Below are 20,961 nucleotides of genomic sequence, written 5' to 3' on the forward strand. Positions count from 1 at the left end.
AATTTCATATTTAACTGATCTAGGACATGCTTCAGTATCTGAGCTGCAGCCTCACAGGGAAAGGAGATAGCCTTTATTTGGATCCCTCTGTACAGCTCTACAGCACACAAATGCTGAGTCTGTTGTCAAGCTTACCTTTGCTCCTTTCTTGCAGAGTAGTGAAACTATATTCATGTGGCCTGCAGCTGCTGCACAGCAAAGTGGGGTCATCCCATTCTCGGATGCACCATCAATGGTGGCACCAAATTCGAGCAGAAGGAGGACCACTTCTTCATGATCAAGATGAGATTGAACACACAATATTGGAGCGTTGTTGAGAACTTCTGTCCTGTAGTTTACATTTGCACCACCCAAAATCAACAGACGACTCACCTAGAGGGATTTAAAAGAAAGGAAATATAATTCACCACCTTGTTTAGAGACCGAAACAGGATCAGTTTGCATCTCCATTATGTAACAAGATTGTACGGATGTTGTCAGATTGTTTCTTAATTTACATAGAAAAACCTATTTGCTCCATTCTAAATGATGAATACTCGCTCTCTACAGAGAATACACGTAGCTATTCACACATTAAAAAGAGACTTAAAAACTAATCGTTTGCATTTCCCCTTGCTGATACCAACAGTCCTCTTTAAATCACTCTTAACAAATGTTTTGGGATTTTCTTAGAGACAGTGGCAGAGACTGACTATTGAATTTTGAAAGTTTGGGGACTTTAACTTTGGTCAGTTTAACAGCACCATGAATCGACATGAGCTTTATAAATCGCTTTGAGATTCCTTCGGGTAGTGATAAAGTGGGATATCAAATCCAAACTCTTCTTCTTATGAATGTTATTGGCTGGTTTTTCAGTCCTTACATTCAACGGCTATAAAGCGCTTTTGGCTAATCTTGATTGGACAAGTTTTCAAAGCAGAGAAAGAACACAGGAAATTCAAAGAGAGTGAGCGTTTCCCCGTTTGAACACATTCTTGCCACTGTCAAGCCTCGTGCTTCTCCTTTCTTCCTTGTTCTGGAACTGACATGCTGTTGTCCTTAGAGAAAAGTTAGTTCCTGATGCCAGCATATAAAACCCCACTTGCCCACAGCCTGTAACTGTGTGGAACTGCTTTCTCTTAAGTTTAGAACTACCACAGTGAAAAAGTGAAGTATAGCTGATACTTAGTTTTCTTACCTTTATATTGGGTGTATAAAGATTTCTCAAGGATGCAAGAGCTGCTGACAAACCATCAGTGCTATAGCCAATCCACAAGGCTTGAAGGTGGCTGGAAGAAATTCCAGTCTTTTTGCTGAGCCCCTAGAAGATACAATAAATAGAGATGAAAAAAGAGGAAGCAAACAGATTTTCAAAATAATAGTACTATTTGCACACTGAAAATTGTGATAGCTTTTTTCTTTGAAAAATGAAAATCCTCAGACCTTTGCTTGCATAGAAATACTCTAGCTGTGTATTTACATCTGCCCAAGATTTGAAATGTCCCTTACAAACTTCCTGCAGCAGCTCAAAAATACTAGGAAAGTGTGCAGCCTTCCTCCATACATAGTTCTACCTACTGGGCAATGAATATTTTGAGAGTGGCTAGGTATTAAACTCTAAATACAGTGTCATGTGACAGGAGATTAGTTCTGGGTTACTTAAAAAGCTTTAAAACAAGATATTAATAACTGCTGTGAAAATAACATTTATGCACATTGTGAACGTTTTCCAAAGCAAAGTTTAACTTTCCATTTTCTAAAGTTTCTGGATGGGGACAAAAACAAGAGGACATAATGATATTATGGCACAAAAAGAGACAAACTGAACACATACCAGAAGGCAAAATAAAATAAAGGTTTTACCTTGAATATATGTGCTTTCAGAATGTGATGCCCAAGCTCCATTGTTTGCTGACGGTTAAGCTTTCCTTCCTGCCTTGAGAACATGAAAGCCAGGAGTGCATGCCCATTCCTAATCAAAGAAGCAGAAAGCCACACAGAGAGGATTTTAAACTGTACTAATCAATGTTATGTCACCTTTTTGTCCTCTGAATACCTAACGTGACAGATTTCATTCTCTTGCCCCAAAATCTAAATATCAAAATATGTTGAACTAAGGAAGACAGAAGATATTTGCAATATCTCATTCTCAGACATGACCAATCCTTTTTGTGGAAAAGTGTGTGCTGTTCCTATTATGTTTAAATCAAACCAAGTCATGAGAAATGTAAACTAGTGTCTGGTAAGGTCAACCAAGGTCACAGACACAGAGTTTCTGGTTTTCATTATAATGGAGTACGGGTGGTGATTTATATGGTAAGAGTGCAAGACTTTGCAAAACCACAGTGACACTTCCGTACGTTATTCTGAAACAGTGGGCAAATAATGTGTTCAGATGCTTCTTTTTCTGTACAGCAGTCTTCCCATTTCTTTTAAAGTCAATAATGAATGCATCACCATCACAAACAAATACAGTGGTACCTCAGGTTAAGAACTTAATTCGTTCTGGAGGTCCGTTCTTAACCTGAAACTGTTCTTAACCTGAGGTACCACTTTAGCTAATGGGGCCTCCCGCTGCCGCCGTGCAATTTCTGTTCTCATCCTGAAGCAAAGTTCTTAACCTGAGGTACTATTTCTGAGTTAGTGGAGTCTGTAACCTGAAGCACTGAAGTACCACTGTATAAAATAATTATCTTATGTTATCACGGTAACTAGAAAAAAGGTCAGCTTCTAATGCTTTTTAATGTATAGTGGTACCTCGGGTTACAGACGCTTCAGGTTACAGACTCCACTAACCCAGAAAGAGTACCTTGGGTTAAGAACTTTGCTTCAGGATGAGAACAGAAATTGCGTGGTGGCAGCGCGGTGGAAGCAGGAGGCCCCATTAGCTAAAGTGGTACCTCAGGTTAAGAACGGACCTCTGGAACGAATTAAGTTCTTAACCCGAGGTACCACTGTACTATGTTTTTCTGCATGTTTGAAAGTGTAAATTAAAAACAGTGCACGTTATAATACTTTGTACACTAAAGAGCACTGGAGAAATTATTAATACTAAAAATTACATGATATAATTGTAGGTAGCCAAAATAAATCTACCCAGCACAACTATTATGTATCTTTGGTTCTTTCAACAGGGATATTATTACACGAGTTGAACCTTACCGCAACATTGAAGAGCTTTTTATTATTTATCGCTTTCTACAAAAAAATAAAATAGGCTCAAAGCGATTTACAAATCCATAAAATACACAATTGCTTACAGATATTTAAAGACATATGCATTAAAAATGCAATAAAGCCATTTTTATTTTTTGGTAAAAGTGTGTGTGATGTTGAATCCAACCCAGTAAATTAAATGTACATGTATCTTGGTGGCTTACAGGCATAGAATGAAAACATCTAAAATAGTTTTAAATACAGTACAAAAAAAAAAACTGTTGACATGTGTAAAAACAATACAAAATGAACAACTAAGTGTGATGACACTCAATGAAGAACAACCACATAAAAAGCCTGTTAAGTGCTTTCATCCACTCGATGAAACTTTCATGGTTTTCCATTGACCAATAACCACCTCCCCAAGCCACATTACAAATTGCTCTTGAAACCAGCCTGTGTTTCAAAAGTTGCTCAAGTGTGTTGTGTCAGTCAGACTACAAAAGTCCAAAGACCCACTGAGTGCATCAAATCAGTCAAATTATTCTCTAGCTGACTGGTTTTCCATTAGTGGTCACCCCTAAAACTGGATCTCATTCTTCCCATACTCCACTGGTTTTAACCAGCTCCTGCATGCAGCTGACATCTTAGCCTAGCACAATAGCCAAGCACTACAGCTGATGAAAGCATGTTTCCAGCAGCCAACCTATTCCTCTCCCTTGATTAAATTTTGAACTGGTTCTAATTTTAGAATGTCAAACTGCACGATTCCTTAAGCCTCAGATGCTGAATCTCTTTTTAAATTATATGAATGTCAGTGTAAACAGCAATAATCCCATTATAGGGCCACTCCCATTTCTACTTATAGGATTCCCAAATGATTAGTGGGGCAGGATAAAAGACACAAGTTACTGTTGAACAAACAATCTGAAATTTAAGAACATAATAGATTCCCTATGGGTTCCACCTACCACGTTATCATGTCTCTAACAGTGCCCATAATCTCTATAAGCCTGAGAAGGATTTGTTGTCAAATAGGGAGGAATAAGAATGTAAAGAGTTTCCAGGGCTGGATAGTTAATTCGTAAGGTTGCGCCTGCAGAATTATAAAGAAGCTTCATAGCAGATAAATAAAAAGTCACATTCCTCCATAGTGTACTCTCCTACCAAAGTAATGAAATGCTTAGCCCAAATGTTACTGAAAGTAGTAAATTCCGCTTTTTAGATATGCAGTCTCATTTCTGATTTTATTGTAAAACTTATGCTTCAGTGCTAAACAAAATGAAAAACCTTGGCTCTAACAGCATTTTCCCCTTAGCAATGACATGTCCGGTATCGGTACCATCTTCCTCATGTAGCACAATAAAAGAAACAAAAACCATCAGCAATTATTAGCACCCACAATATAATATATACAGCTTCAATTTACCTTGGTTCACACAAGAAGTCCGTGTTTTCACCCTCTGCTCTCCAGACCAGCCACTCCCTGAAGGATGGATGGCAGAACATTCGTGTTTTGTCTCGTCTTTTTATCAAAAAGCCTGAAAGGGACTCCATCCTCTGATGAAACTCTTCCCAGTCCTGTTCACCATATATCTGGCCAGCACTGATGGCCTGGAAAATCTGGTCATCTGTCATTGGGTGAAGTGATGCTAGAGCCACATTCAGCACCGGCAGAGCCCTTTCAAATGATGAGTTCGTCATGAACTTCATGTTGCACTGAAGCAAATAGAGCTCAGAGAGCGAGACCGGAACTACCTTGTAGCTTGCACTTTTGATCACTAGGTGACCCTTCTGAAAGAGATCCAGGGTCAATTTCAAGTAGAGATAGGATCCCATGCTCCTCATGATCAGATGGTTGCTCACTTTCCCAATTATAGCTGCATCAGCTTTTCCATTCAGAGATATATTGTTTACAATATCCTGGCTGGCACCGATCCTGTACTGAATGTACGCATTCAGATCAGCCTGTATTTCTTTATTTTCAGGGAAATCATCCAGGGAGATTGTAAAGAAAGGATATGAGCTGATTATTTCCTGTATTATAAAAGAACAGAGAGAAGCACTTTACAGTACAAATGCCATAGGTGTACAGATGAAATTTGAGTTTGCAGGAACATCATATTAAAGGTGGATCAAGCTGGACTAAGAGCCAGCATGAATGAAACCTTGGTATAGATAGGTATTTACAGAATGAGCAACATAACTATTTGGTCTAGATAAAGGTAGTAAAACTGCTTCTGGAGAGTTTTGTTTCAGATTATAACCTGGAGTAAGGGGTGGAATTGCCCAGCTGAATGCTTCTCGTGTGTGTGTGTGTGTGTGTGTGTGTGTGTGTAGAACAAATCCCCTCTACATATAAAATTAGTACACCAGGAGGGGAAAAGCTAGCCTAGAGCTTTCCTCCCTGACATCTGGTTTTCTATGTGCAGATAATATTTGTAATATGCAACATTCAACCATACAGTCCCCTCCCTGTGCTCTGAAGTAATAGACTTTCACTTAGAAGGACTTTATGGTCATTACTGAATTCGTCCAGACGCGGCAAAACGTTTTCTAAAATGTTGGTCAAGTGTCCGGCCACCGACAGATTAAAAAAGAGAGGGGCAGGACAAACAGGGAAATAGCAGCAGAGCCCTTTTGTTATTCACACAAGTAAATAAGTCTGACCTGGAGGCTTTTATAGGGGACAAAGAGCATAAGATGAACTGCTCTGGATACTCTCTGTTTTGTTCCCTCCTTTTGCCAGAGCTGGGAAGTAGTGTAGAGACTGAAATGCTGCCTTCAGTCTGGGCCTGGTGGATCTTGACACCAAGTTGTGTTGGCTGACAGTGGTTTAAAAGAGTTTCCTGTTGCGGCTGTGCACTTTTACGCCACACATATAGTAGAGCTGCTGCAGGTCTTCAGAGGAGCCTCAGATTACTACTACTTACCTGCCCCCACCCCAACAAAATGTTTTATTCAGTCTGGTACCCCTGCACCTGTCTAAGCCACAGCACATTCTCCAGACTATTCTTTCCAATTAAAATTAAAGCATAAACAACTCCTTGAGACTTTCTCCTCAATGTAGCATTATTTCAGAACAACGTTTGCAGCTATACATTTTCAAAACATTACCTGGAAGTTCGTTCTTACAGTCACAATCAGTTTTAGCCAGGGAGGAAATTTAGAAATAATATTTGTGATGAATGAAGAAACCGTGTCCCCATAATCAGGTTTATGAAATTCAGCCTCATTTAGGCCATCTATCAAAATGATATATTCCTCTTCTGGAATTTTCTGTTCTGAAAGGCAAGACGATGAAATCCTAATGAAGTATACATTACACACACACACACACAGCCCCACTTTGAATTTATAAAGTGGTTTACAGGAATTGAATAGATAAACATAACCTTTCACAATGGTATTAATAATGACCCCTGTATTATCCTAAGAAAAATAAGGATAATAATGAAGACTAACAACAAAAGCAGGAAAATAGTGAACAATCTGATTGTGTAAAAAATTATGCAGCGGGAAGGTTTAAATCCAGGTTTCCAGACCCATAATTGCTACCAAATGTCTAGTTTCACCTAATAAGTATTCTGAAATGCATGGATAGCAACTGCAGTTCATTATTTCTAAATAGATGCTACACTGCTGAAGTCACAGCTTGTGCAGAGCTGTTTATGTTGTTACTGAGCAAACAACATTTGCCATCACAGCTTCCATTAAAAGTTCCATTTTTGCAAATGGATTCACATTGCTTCATGAATAATTAATATATCATATTATAGAATGCACTACAGATGACTTGTAAGTATATCAGTAAATGTGTACGATTATAACCTAATAATTTTTATTTTACTTTTTAAAAATGGAGTTCATTATTTATTTAAGGAAACTACTTCAATATCTTAGCTTTTTCTACGTGTACTTCTCATCATACATATAAAATACAGTTGGATTAACACTAGTTTGCAATATTTTATTTTCTTGGATGGCTTTGATACCTTATTTAAAACAAAATGGCAAAACACACACTGGTCTGCAAGCTACCGTATTTTTTGCTCTATAAGACTCACTTTTTCCCTCCTAAAAAGTAAGGGGAAATGTGTGTGCATCTTATGGAGCGAATGCAGGCTGTGCAGCTATCACAGAAGCCAGAACAGCAAGAGGGATTGCTGCTTTCACTGTGCAGCAATCCCTCTTGCTGTTGTGGCTTCTGAGATTCAGAATATATTTTTTCTTGTTTTCCTCCCCCAAAAACTAGGTGTGTCTTGTGGTCTGGTGCGTCTTATAGAGTGAAAAATACGGTAACTACTCCTAGGCACATCAAAAACACAAACCTTGTCTTGTAATTGAAGTCACTGTAGAGGAATTTTATTTTTGGCCTACCTTTCCTAAGATTTGCAAGTGGTTCCAGCACTCCTCTTCTGAATGCTGCTACTGGATCTTGAACGCAGGACCTAAGGCTAAGCATACTTTGTAGATGTGGTTCCCTTATCAAAAGTTCTCTGTATGCTGTTAACTGATGGGACCGGCAAAGAAGAGCAGCGATACTATGCACAAATTCTGGGACAAGGCATGTATAAGTGTTGTCAGCTTGACAGTAGTGATAGGCAACAACCTTTTTCAAAAAGAAAAAAGAAAGAAATGTTTAGTATTTATAGTAGATGCTTCCAATTACATGAGTAAAAATAATGGGATCTATTGAATCATTGTAGATTTAGAGCAGATATGGGTAACATCTGTGTGGCATAGTGGTTAGAGTGTTGGACTAGAACCTAGGAGACCAGGGTTCAAATTCCCACTTCTCCATGAAGATCACTGGGTGACCTTGGGCCAGTCACTCACTCGCACCCTAACCTCACAGGGTTGTTGTGAGGATAAGATGGGAAGGAGGGAAACTATATAAGCCACCTTGAGCTCATTGGTGGATATATATATATATAGAGAGAGAGAGAGAGAGAGAGAGACTGCAATTCCCATCATTCCTGACCAATGACCATGTCGAACTGGGCTGATGGAAGCTGGGAGTCCAACAACATCTGGAAGGCACCAGGTTCCTCACACATGCAAGGGACCCCTGACCATTAGGTCCAGTCATGGCTGACTCTGGGGTTGCGGCGCTCATCTCACTTTATTAGCCGAGGGAGCCGGCGTACAGCTTCCGGGTCATGTGGCCAGCATGACTAAGCTGCTTCTGGTGAACCAGAGCAGTGCACAGAAACGCCCTTTACCTTCCCACCAGAGCAGTACCTATTTATCTACTTGCACTTTGACGTGCTTTTGAACTGCTAGGTTGGCAGGAGCTGGGACCGAGCAATGGGAGCTCACCCCATCGCGGCAATTCAAACCGCTGGCCTTCTGATCGGCAAGTCCTAGGCTCTGTGGATTAACCCATAGCGCCACCCGCGTCCCCTCCTCACACCTGTACTAGAGCACAAAACTCAGGAGATGCTAAGACTTGGTTGTGTCAGTCAGGGCTGACACTGGTGAAGACGTAATGAAAACTTCAAAATGGAGAAGGGAAGAATTGGAAAAATTCACTACTGGAGAGAGAGAAGCAAAAGGAGAGTATGTTCACTTTGTAGCTTCTGATATGCAAACCATAGTTTACAGAGAACCTCTCTATCCTTACAAGGTATATTATACCTTCCCAAATATATCTCCCAGCACCAAACAACGAATTCTGGAAATAGGTAAACACAGATGTACAAATCCTGTAATTCACATAAATATATCCCTCCCTCATCAATAACCATATCACTCTGCCATATGCAAAGACTGCTGCATATGGCCAAAACTGGTGACTGTCCTTTGACAAACACAATGCTAAAGACCTTAGAAGACCCAGCAGTTCCAAGGCAGACCAATGTGGTACCTCGGGTTAAGAACTTAATTCATTCTGGAGGTCTGTTCTTAACCTGAAACTGTTCTTAACCTGAAGCACCACTTTAGCTAATGGGGCCTCCTGCTGCCGCTGCGCCACGGCTGCACGATTTCTGTTCTCATCCTGAAGCAAAGTTCTTAACCTGAGGTAATATTTCTGGGTTACCAGAGTCTGTAACCTGAAGCGTATGTAACCTGAGGTACCACTGTACTGGCCTCAACAGAAAGGATTCCAGCCAACATGGCAACAAAACCAGAAAGTTTAAGCCTATTTGTTAAACACAGGATGCTACAACATCCTGTGTTAGAAGAGCTGCTTGCTCTTCTAAAATATATATTTCTTTAATTAAAAAAACAAACAAAAACCAAACCAGAATTTGTCCCCCTTGCTCCTTTTCTTTCTTTCTAGCAGATTCCCAGACTGTCTGGCTATATGGTATAATCCAACTATGAGTTCTAGATCTGGAATGTTGACAAGTTACAGATCTGTATTTTATTTTATAATGCACTAGAGATAACTATCATGTTCCTCCTCTTGTAAAAGTTAAGTGCACTGATGAATGGGACATCAGGCTTAATTTTGGCAAACTCTGAGCATATGCAGAAGTATGCACCATCAAGCTCTGTGCAGCTTAATATTCAGTAAGGATGCATAATCTTAAAGTGGTTAGCGCTGACTTAATACATCTTTATTCTATCATTTTCTAAAAATAATAACTGCTTTGATGACGACAACAATATTAGGACAGTTCTTACATAAAGACTGTACCAAGTAATACTTCAATACCAAAGCAAATCCTCTGCTATTTACAACACTCGGCAAGGCTTGCCTTCTTTCACAATCCTTCCTGCAAAAATAAATGCATTAGAATGTCCCTAGTGCAATTTGCTGGTAATTCCAGCTTATATAACCGTTAGATACATCAGTGACGAAAACACTGTAAGCTGCCTAGATCAAATGTTTGATCCCACTCCCTCCTCCTTGATACATGCGCTGCAGGAAGGTACGGTAAATAAACTAGCTGATGGGGGCAGTCATTTCCTTTGGAATTAGAGGTCGCCATCTGCCAAAGTCGGACAGGGGAAAAAATATTCTCAAAACTCAAGTAAAACTGCATCTTTGCCCTTATGCAATCGGGATAAAAAAGGGAAATAAAAAGTGGCAAACAGAAAGAAATCACCACAGATGATGCAATGAGTACCTCCTCACTGGCAATGTGTAGATCACTGAAGTGAACTGTACCATTTATTAAAAGCTGAGAAAAAGAAATTAGTGGCACAGAAGCCTGGCCACTTACCCAGTGCTTCTAAATATTCTGAATTCTTGTAAGGGGGTCAATATACAGGTAGAATGTGTGTGATTTGGATTATGGTGAAGAGCTGTTAAATATTAAGATGTTACCTTTGACGCAAGACGTCTAACAGATTCTGCCATTTGGTTCGGATGTTCCTGAGCTGGGGGGCAGCTGAATGTTTTGCTTGTACTAGTACCCGCTGAGGCAACAGAAGCGGGTATTTGGCTGAGAGGAATCTCTTGACAGGGGTCGCTGCCTGTGAGGAAAGAGACCAGCAGACACCAGAGTTATAACCAGCAGTGATCCATTTTGTGGTATAAATTATGTATCTGCAATGTTGGTGATGTTTAGTCTTCCAGGGAAAGTTAAAACACTGTTTGAAATCCCACAGCCTGCCTGCATGTGTTACCAGTTATGACTTCATCCATGTAGCAGCACATGCTCATCACTTTGAAGATCTGCTCAGCTAATTTAGAGATGCCGTAACAGCAAATGCCCAAATCAAAAACAGAAGAAAAACATTTAAAATTCCTTTGTAGTAACAAACACGCCCTTCCAAACATACCCCAAGGCTATATTTCGTTTCATGGGTCTATGGTAACAAAACACTAGCATGGAATGACAGATATATTTGTTCTGAGTAGGTCAGCATCTCCATAGGGTTTGGTTGGGGTGAAAGCACCATAGACTCATAGAACTGTAGAGCTTGAAGGGCATAAACACACATTCCTTCCCAATTTCCGTACAGTAAGGCTATTAATTTTGAGAATGGGCACACCCACATCACCTGTGCAATAAAATGGAACTCATGGAAGAGGACTTGGGGAAAAAGCCGTGGGGCAACAAAGCAACCGAGTGTGAGTATGTGAGCGAAAAACAGAAGCTGTGTAAATTAAAGACATACTTACTGCCAGTTTTGAAGTCAATATAAACATGGAGAATTCAGCAGGGGTAGCCAACATTGTCCTCCAGGTCCACGCTCACCACCATGACCAATGGTCAGGGGGTATGGGAGTTGTACTCCAGCAGCATATGGAGGGCACCATATTGGCTACCCCTGTATTAAGCCACAGCAGCAAATAAAAAAAACCCAAAACTTTAAATGCAGCTGATTTTTAATCACACACTGAGTATCTGTTGAAACATGAAGTTCTCTGCAATTATTAGTAGAGTTTACTTATAGTCTGCTTTGTCCCAAAGTGGTGAACATATTGGAACCATATGCACAACAGAGTAAAATAAAATGCAAATCAGCAAACAGAACAATGTAAGACAGCAAAATTTAAGAACAGTGGGGGCAGAGAATAGCCTTTCCAAGATAGAGGGTTAAATGGTGCTCTTCTCAACCCTACATCTAACACATTTCGAAAGATGCCTTAGCATCTTTACCGCCAAAACTAAAGGAGTCTGATGGATCTTCTGAAGGGTATTCATTCCATAACATTGGCAGCGCTACCACCAAGGAGGCCCTGTCCTTTACACCTCCAATAGGCCCCTTGTAGGAACCAAGCAGCTCATTTCCACAGTCTACCAAGAGAGCAACTTGGGAGTGGGGAAGAGGTGCTACCAATGTTAAGAATAGCTAATGCAACTTATTTGGCAGTTCGTGTAGCACATATGCATGCAAATACAGTGTTGTTTACACTTTTCTGAATTAGCAAAAATGATCTACAAAAATTGTTTTTAAACCTACTTTTGGGAGAAGAATTAGAGCTGGTGGAAGCAATCTGCCTCATGCGACTTCCATGACAGCTAAGTGCCACAAGCTTTGAAATAATAGCCGTCTTCCCAAATCCCACATTTCCAACAACAACAGCTCCCCTGGTTTCTGCCTGCTCTTTATTATTCTTCAACTTTTCCTCTATTGCCTGAAACAGCCAGTCTCTTCCGACAAACACAGAGTCCGTTGTTATGCTTGGCACTTCAAACAATAGTGGCTTAAGCAGAATGTCTTGAGGCTTATAGGGGACAAAACGTGCTGAGAGAAAGGAAAAAACTTGTTAGAAGACAATATTTTAAGCAACGAAATATCAATTTAAGGCAAAAGCACTCAAAACTTTAGAAAATGCAACTAATCTGTTTTCGAACAATTTATTGTAAACAAAGCCTTGAATCATAAGTACATCAGAGCAGAAGCACACAGCTGATTTCATAAAATCAGCTTCTAAACTTTAAATGGCTTCCATTCAAGATTCATACACAGCAAGAGTGTGGGCTACTAAAAAGAAAAATCTGCATAAGTACATATTTTTAGAGCCTCAAATTCTGAGATAATAAAGGTAAGCCTGTGGAGGCATCCTATAAGACACAGCCAGCTTCCAAAGTAAAGTCCTGGGGAAATGTTGCTTCTAAAAAACCAAAAGGCAAGCAAGAAAGTTAAGGCAATGCACCCTACCTTACACCATGTCCCACTTGAGCAGAACGTTAAATGCTCTGAGTGGAATTATTTATTCTCTGCTTCCAAATCTGTAGGACTTGCTGGGTAATGTGAAGGGGAAGAGCTGTCTCCTTCCCCACCCTAAATGTCCTGGGGCTGCCACTGTCCCCAAAGCCATCACACCGTACTCTGGAGACACTTTGATCAAGGCTGATCAGACATAATGGTTCTGTGAGTCCTGGGAGAGAGGCTGTATCTCACCAGTAGGGCATCTGTTCTGCATGCAGAAGGCCCCAGATTCAATCCACATCTCCAAGTAGTGGATTGAGTATGTCCCTTATCTGCAGCCTTGGGAAGCCACTGGCAATCTGTGTTGAAAACAATGAGCTAGATGAACCAATGGGCTCCACATCTCTGGAGAGCTGCTGCTGGTCAAGTATATTTGCTAATTAAGGAACTCTTCAAAGTGTTCTATAAAGGCAGACAAGCCTCTAATTTCCACTAAGCAAGCACCAAAACACTTGCATCTTTCATTAGGGAATAATGCCATCTCCAGAGCAGGTCAACACAACATTACAGTGGTGCCTCGCAAGACGAAAATAATCCGTTCCGCGAGTCTTTTCGTCTTGCGGTTTTTTCGTCTTGCAAAGCAAGCCCATTGACGGAGTAGCGCTATTAGCGCTATTGACATTTTAAGGGCTAAAAATGGCTTTTTAAGGCTTGGGGGATTAGCGGTTTTGCTGCTAAAATGCTTTTAGCAGCTTAGCGATTCAGAAAAAGGGGTTTTGGAGCGAAAAACCCCCCCGAAAATTTTCGTCAATTTTCGTCTTGCGAAGCAAGCCCATAGGGAAATTCGTCTTGTGAAGCGCCTCTGCAGACGGAAAACCCTTTCGTCTTGCGGGTTTTCCGTCTTGCGAGGCATTTGTCTTGCGGGGCACCACTGTAGTTATTTATTTCATAGAATCGTAGAGTTGGAAGGGAACCACAAGGCTGATCTAGACCAATCTTTTGCTCAATGTGGGGTTCGAGCCCATGAGTCTCATGCTTTACCAATACCTTTTATTTCTTGCTGAACTCTCCCTCCAGCAGTATTGTGCCACGGTAAGCGAATTGAGGTCCTCAATGGTGTATTCCTCTGACCATCCAAATAGCTCAGGTCTTCTAGCTTGGTGGAGCTTGTTGCTGTAACAACAAAGAACCTTGTCAGATGGATGGGCTGCAGGAGGTTCAATATTATGTCTCAAAACAGTAGCCAGTCACAGCTGAGTAACATGGAACAATGCAGAGGTGCACAGCAGAAAGTGTACCTCTACAAAGCAAACTGTGGTGAACTTAAAATGCTCTGCTGAACTCATGGGAGACAGAATGTGGTACAAACATAGTAGAGTTTTTCCTTTGCAATGCCACACTAGCTCTTACTGCAGCCCCATCACTTTAAAAAACACAGCATTGAGCTGCCATAAGCTTCAAGTTAGTTAAAAATTAATTTACTTTACCCTCTCCTTTGGATGTGTTAATCACTACACCCTATGGCCATAAAATGCTAATGATTGATTATGCTTCATGTGAATATTTCCCCCCATTGTTAAACATTGAAAATATCAACTTTTCAGGACACTTTCCAGTGTTTCTTAGAAATTCTTATACGAACGAAAACATTATGCAGTGGAAAATAACTCAGTGCATAGAAACAACCCTAAAGTGTGTGTGATTTTGTATTTCAAAAGAAAGACAATTTTTTGAAATATCCTCCCTTCACCATAAACTGCCTGTCTCAAGGTTCCAGTCCTCCAATTAATTGTGCTCCTTTGTGATGTATATATATATTATATATGGGCAACATTCAGAAGGATTTAAAACTGCTGATTTACTGTTGGGTAGTAGATAAGAGAGGACAAGGGTCACGATGAATTTTTATGACCAGTTTGGCAGCCAATTTATTTATTAAAGCTTCAATATTTCCATGTCAAAACACAGCAAGGTAGCTAGCATGAATCTTCTGCCCCAATGATTTCATTCAGAGTTATTGGCAACCCAAATCTTGCAAGCAGACACTGTCCAAATCTTGGAAGGAGACAAGCAAGCACTTTGTGCAGTATTTCACAGCATCCAGAACATCAACAATCACCCATTAATGGCAAGAGTCTCAGCCTCCCTTTTTGCAAAGATATATACATGACTAGCCATAAAAGCATTTAAGAGGCTGTGAAATGTACTGAAAAATAAATCGGTCATCTCCAGAATGCATTAACAAGCGACACAGAAAGAGAGCTGAAGTTAGAAACAGTAGTCCTAATACAAAACTGATGTGTAGAAGAGAACCGTACTACAGCCAGGAGTTTTGCTGATGTTTTTAGAGGCATGATCTGCATTTTAAACTAAAAAGTGGCTTGTCTCTTCAGCCCTGTGAGCCTATGCAATGGACACATGGAACAAACCTATTGATATATTTATCATAACCAACCAGGAAAATCTCCCCAACATAACCCACCAAAATGCAAGGAAATAGGGGCTGAAATTCGTGTGTGTGTGTGTAAAAATACCATACTTTTACAATACCTGGAAAGGGCTGCAGAACTGTCTACATTACTTTAGCTTGTTTTGAGAACATGTGTACTGAAATGGGGGTTTTCTCCCATTTAGGCCTTTTCCATGCACCCTACCACTCCACATACCTGGCAGATTTCCACAAAACTGACACCCAAATGGATTTTGTTTACTTTGTTAGTACATTAGTATGGCTTCACTCCCTTGATGAAATTTAAAAGGGAAGTTCATCTAGAAGAAAACAACATGCTACTGCATCTAAATTTTATTTCTTAAAAATGTGTCCGATATAAAACCAGAAGCAAAAGTTCATGAGCTGAAGAGACCTTCCACAATAATATGGACACGGGGCTCTCTGCTCTCTGCATTCTAGTATGACTACCTTAATACAAAGTCTGGGTCCTTATGGCAAGGGCAAATTCCAGCACCCAGCCATTAGCAAATATTTAAGTAACCCGAGTGATCTTCTAAATCTAGAGAAGATTCCCCCCCAACCCCCCCCCCCACATTCTTTTTATTAGGGTATTTGCCCTTTTGAGTCAAATCAGTCATTTTGATCAATGTTCTGAAGATTTATATACTGCTTGATTGTAACAAAAACCAGACAAACCTCAAAGCAGTTTACAAACAGAATAAAATGAATGTCAAAAAACCCCCAAAAACAATTAAAATTAGTGATAAGCTGGTGACTGATTAAAATACACGTTAAAAGTTTACGTATCTGGACAGGCTTACCTAAACAAAAATGTTTTGAACAGGCACCAAAAACAGTACAGAAAGCGCCTGTCTGATGTCAACAGGAAGGGAGTTCCGAAGTGTAGCTGCTGCCACACTAAAAGATTGATTTCTTACAAATGTGGAATGAGTATTATGTTGCATCTGTAACAGTACCAGTTCCGCAGCTTGAAGTGCTTCAGTGAGCACATATTGGGTAAGGCAATCTCACAGGTAAACTGATCCCAAGTGGTTAGGGCTTTATATACTAATATTTCATATAAGTGTACACATATTGTACACCTGTAGGCAATTGCACATGAACATAGCAATTCCCTTGATCACTGAGATGCCATTGAAGGAGAATGCCATGATCACAGGACTAAGTTTCACCCGTCTCAATATCCACCCAGATCTCATTTGCATTGGAAAAAGGGGGTGGTTCCGTTTAAATAACAACCAGTTGAGCCTCCACAAGGAATTCATTCCATCTAAAAATAGAAATGGAGTGAAAACTCCCTAAATATACTGAAGAAGAAAAACAGAGGTCACTCAGAAGAAGAAAGCTAAGTAGACAGGTAGTTGTCTTTTCTCTCAAGGTATTTGCAGACAGGGACAAATCTCTCAATAGGATAGCCAGCAGAACTTGGTCTCTGACTAAAGAGTTCTAGAAAGTTATACATATGCTTTGTGCAGAGACCCAAGTGCAGGACTGCACAGGGACTACGAAGAATAACTAAAAATCAGCACCTTCCATACAGCAGATAATTCGTTTGGGTTATTAATAATGGTCTTACTACCAAAGATCCATAGGGAGCTTTTCCAGATTTTTTTCCTGCCACTTAAGAATGAGTGTCTATGGAATATGGCTGTGCAAATATCATGGGGCTCTGAATGGACTGTGTTCATCAAAGCAGTAGCAACACAACATAATCCCTATGGGTTATGTTCAATGCTATGGTGAAAGTTCCATCAGCACAAGGATTTCTCCATGCACAATGGAATGTTCTCCCTGTCTCCCCCCCCCCCCATGCACCCAACCCCCTGGAACAGATTTGGAGATGGTGTCAGATGTGTGTGGGAGACAAGGAGTGAAATCCCATTGTACTGGCTCAAGTATTTAGTTGGACACTGCCCCATGTCTGCATCATTGTATATGCATTTAAAAGCTTAATATAGAGGCTGAGTGCTTCCTGCTATAATCCTTCAAGTCGATGGACTTATATAGCTCTTTACATAAAAAAGCAATGAGCACAAAGAACACTACACTGTCTCTGCACAGCAACATCCCAATCGCTTCGCAGACCTTTGTGCTTCAACTGCTTCTAAAAATTACTTCTGTTAAATTTCATGCACTCCCCTTAACCAGTGCTGGCTCTCTAGCTTGCATTTCCATTACGTGGCGATCAGACACAATTTGATGGGAACTGGTCCATACAAGAACAGTGCCACAGGAAAAGTATGTATTTAAAAAAAGGGCTGGAGCACACACAACCCTTGCTCCCTTTGGTTGCTCCTTACCTGCAACGGAATTGGGCCGAGGCATTACTAATGAGCCAGAGCTTTGAGTATAAGTCACAGGGCCATCTCCAGAAGATGCTTCCACTTTTGGCAGACTTTCTGAAGACCCCACCGTCTCCTCTTCTGCAACTGGCGAGCAATTATCTGTTCTCCGCTCATGAATAATTCCTTGGTGTGCACCAGCTCTGAGGCTTCCGTCTTTGCTCCACTCCAGACTGGATCCACTACGGTCGTCGTTTTCAGATGAACTTGTTACTGTCGCTTAAAAACAAATAAAAAGGAAACCAATGAATTCTAACGGGAAGAATGCTAGAATAATAAACTGGTTTGCAGTGTTCTTAGACTGAAACTTCAATAAGGTGATGAGCTCCTCCTACAAGGCACACTAAATTAGTGTTTCCTGGGCTGGTTTTAGCGAGGAGACAAAAACATTCATTGGGCATCATAGTACAGCTACTACTGTTCATGTTCTTAGTTGCAACTAGGTATGTCTCTCAGAGCATGACCTCCTTGCTTTAAGAATACTGACAACTTAAATAATGTAAAACGTCGTAAGGATTTTGATGAAAGCCTTGTAGTGTGCTTCTGTATGGCCAAATGATTAGCGTTGATTAAAGGCAGGGGGCAAACTTGGGACTTTTGATGCATCATGAACTAAGAGTCCCTTCTGATTTACTCATTGAGGGGAGTGGGAGGGCCAGGAAAGATTTCCACTCCAGTTTCTAATAGCGAAAAGACAGAATGTCACCAGTCTGCCTCCCCCGTCCTCATTTTGGCCACTAGCCCAGACTTCTCTCTTACTTAGCTCACCGCAAATGATGAAAATCTGCCCTCACCCCCATTATGTCAACGGAGGCAGAGACAATTTCAACTAAGGCAATAAAAACTTTTTTTAAAAAAAGAAAGAAAGAGAAGAATAAAAGCCTGACCCAGCAGAAAGTGCGGGTGAAGGAGAGGGAGGAGAAGGGCAGCTCTCCACTCAAAAAACCTACTGGCCCAGAATAACGTAGCAGGGATGGAAATTACAATGGAAGCCTACTTAAGTAGCATGGAATAACAAGCTATTTTCACGGTTTGGCAAAGTCTGCCAAAAACAGTTACACAAAAGATAATACTCGCCAAACTGTATACTGAATGAGCATTTAATACTCTTCATATATTTGCATGCACACATTGAGTACACACACACACACACACACACGTACGTTAAGAGATGCTTTAGGAAATGCAGTACGTACGCCCTCCACACTTAAATCCTTCCAAATGAATGTAGAATGATTAGATCTATAAATAACTTGGGGGACTAAGGATACTTAGTAAGATACAAGTTCATTTTAATATCCATTCCATTCCCACCCCCCTTTAGATGAAGACAAATTTGCAAAGCATGTGTACAAGCTAGCTTTCAAATTAAATGCTGTCTTTCAGGATTTGCAGGGGAATGCGTGGGAGGGAGTGTTTTACTTTAAGACGAGCATGTTGCACAACAGAAAATTCTATACATTTTCACAACAGCCTTGAGAACAGAAGGCGCACAATTTCCAGATCCGTTATCATCCTAGCTAATGGGTTTCCCAGCGGTTTTCTTCCATGTGTCCTCAAGTCTTCATTTTACCCAGCTCTTTGGGGCTTGATTTCTCCTGTTCTAGTTTTCATTCCCAGTTATGAATTAATCATTCAAACCTCCACATAACACCATCATTAAACTGCAGTTATTATGAAACTTATCAGCCTTTCTTGGTCTAGAACCGAAAGCATTTCACAAATATTTCCGATGTTTGCCATCACTAGCATACCTCCTTCACCCTAACTGCTGTGGATCCATTTCCAGGCCCAATTTAAAGTGTGGATCTTAAACTTCAACGCTCTTAATGGCTTGGAACCAGGTTATTTGAAATATTGCCCTTTCCTGCATATACCTCACCTGATCCTCAATATCTTTTTCAGGGGCCCTGTTCCAAATGCCCCACCAAGTGAAGTGTGTTGGGTGGCTATTAAGAAGCAGGCCTTTTTAGTAACAGCACCTCAGCCTACTTGGAGAAAGTTGTTTGGAACCATCTCTGTGGTCCTTCCAGTAACAGATGAAGGCCTATTTTCCCACTTGGGCCTCTCAGTGTTTGGTTTGCGATTTTCTCTGTATCTGTGTTGCCAACTGGAGTACAGCATAGATCCGTTACTGTTGATTGAAACTCAAATGGCCTCGGTGGCTCTTTCACTCACACCCCCCACACCAAGTTTGCCTTCTCTCCCCACACTGGAACACTGTGTCATGAACCTGTTTGCAATGATACAAAAAACCGAAAACTTTCTAGGCAGGGATCTTTGTTTACAAGGGGTGGAACACTCCCCCAAATGGTAGCATAATAAAAACACTTCCTGGTCCTTAACAAAGTTCTCTATATGCTTCACATGCATTATTTCAGTAAATCTTTAGAACAACCCTGCATGTTCAATCAGTATTGTACTCAAGGATGAGAGATAAATGTACTGCCTAAAGCAACCCAACAAATTCATGACTGTAGTGAAATGTGGACCGGAGGCTTTATGATCAATTGCTCCTGCTCTTAATCACTGCATCCCATTAGCACTGCTATTCTCTTGCCCAGGAGACTTCCCCAGCAAATATACACTGTAGTGCAGTGAAGAAACTCGGGGTTCCAGCCCTCTCCCAGCCCATGACTAAATGCCCACAGGAAAGACACAAAAGAACTACTGAGAATGACAAAATTATTTCAAGCGAAAGAGCACTTAAAAAATTTCTGGAGCATGGAGACTTTGGAATTGAAGCCAAGTACTAACAGAAATTAACACAAGAGAGTTTCAGAGCAAACTCACTGTACGCCTAGCGGCTGTATCGGCTGATGCAGAGAAGCAAGATGCAATAGAGACAGCAGTAAGTCAGTGCATTGCTAGGAGTTATACTGCTTACCTATAATTCCACTATCCTTGCTTTCCAACGTGGAGCTTGGGCTGCTAATGGTCCCACAGGGACTACTTTTGTTGGCCGCTGTTTTGCCAGCACAGCTATTCAGAGTTGAGCAGGGGCTGTCGGTGCTTGGCGACGTGGTGCTGCTCGTCAGGGTAGAGCAGGGACTGACTCCTTGGCTAGCTATGGTGCACTAGAAAACGAAGGAAAGGAAGGATGAATGCACAGAGCACAGCGCTATCCGTCCATGGCGGAATCAATACTAAGCAGGAAATCAAACAAGCCTAAAGTTAACACAACTTTCCAAGGCTGCATCGTAAGAGGATTCATTAAGCCCCTTTCAAGAAAGAAGCAGCAGCAATAGGACAACAGCAGATTATGGGCCCTTAGTATTTTAACTTGGACCTGTAAAGTTCACAGCCTTATGCGTGGAACACTGTTTGTTGAGAGGCTGCAACACAAAACCCAGGACTTGTTTGGGATAATGATCAAATATGCTTCTCTGCAGATTCAAAAAGGAAATGTGTGGACAAAATTTGGTTTAAAATCTTTTGTCACAGGTGGCTAGA

The 20,961-nt window shown here is 40.8% G+C and overlaps 2 protein-coding genes across 8 annotated transcripts in view; one reads left to right on the plus strand and one right to left on the minus strand.

Annotated features, from left to right (window-relative positions):
* WDSUB1 (WD repeat, sterile alpha motif and U-box domain containing 1) overlaps positions 1-3,085 on the plus strand; it is a 46,440-nt gene extending 43,355 nt beyond the window's left edge. For all 4 annotated transcript variants that reach the window (XR_014504382.1, XR_014504383.1, XR_014504384.1 and 1 more), the window contains one exon: positions 155-3,085. The gene's annotated coding sequence lies outside the window, so the exon portion shown is untranslated. The remainder of the gene's footprint in view (positions 1-154) is intronic.
* TANC1 (tetratricopeptide repeat, ankyrin repeat and coiled-coil containing 1) overlaps positions 1-20,961 on the minus strand; it is a 137,406-nt gene that overhangs the window by 15,742 nt on the left and 100,703 nt on the right. For all 4 annotated transcript variants that reach the window (XM_083405148.1, XM_083405150.1, XM_083405149.1 and 1 more), the window contains 11 exons: positions 20,396-20,585; positions 17,467-17,727; positions 13,741-13,866; positions 12,001-12,285; positions 10,415-10,563; positions 7,516-7,747; positions 6,253-6,419; positions 4,565-5,172; positions 1,843-1,951; positions 1,178-1,300; positions 136-372 (listed from right to left, as the gene is read on the minus strand). In XM_083405148.1, coding sequence (XP_083261274.1) covers positions 136-372; positions 1,178-1,300; positions 1,843-1,951; positions 4,565-5,172; positions 6,253-6,419; positions 7,516-7,747; positions 10,415-10,563; positions 12,001-12,285; positions 13,741-13,866; positions 17,467-17,727; positions 20,396-20,585 — 2,487 coding nt within the window. The remainder of the gene's footprint in view (positions 1-135; positions 373-1,177; positions 1,301-1,842; positions 1,952-4,564; positions 5,173-6,252; positions 6,420-7,515; positions 7,748-10,414; positions 10,564-12,000; positions 12,286-13,740; positions 13,867-17,466; positions 17,728-20,395; positions 20,586-20,961) is intronic.

The sequence above is a fragment of the Podarcis tiliguerta genome (assembly GCF_965153285.1).
Source record: "Podarcis tiliguerta genome assembly, chromosome: 1".
NCBI lineage: Eukaryota > Metazoa > Chordata > Lepidosauria > Squamata > Lacertidae > Podarcis > Podarcis tiliguerta.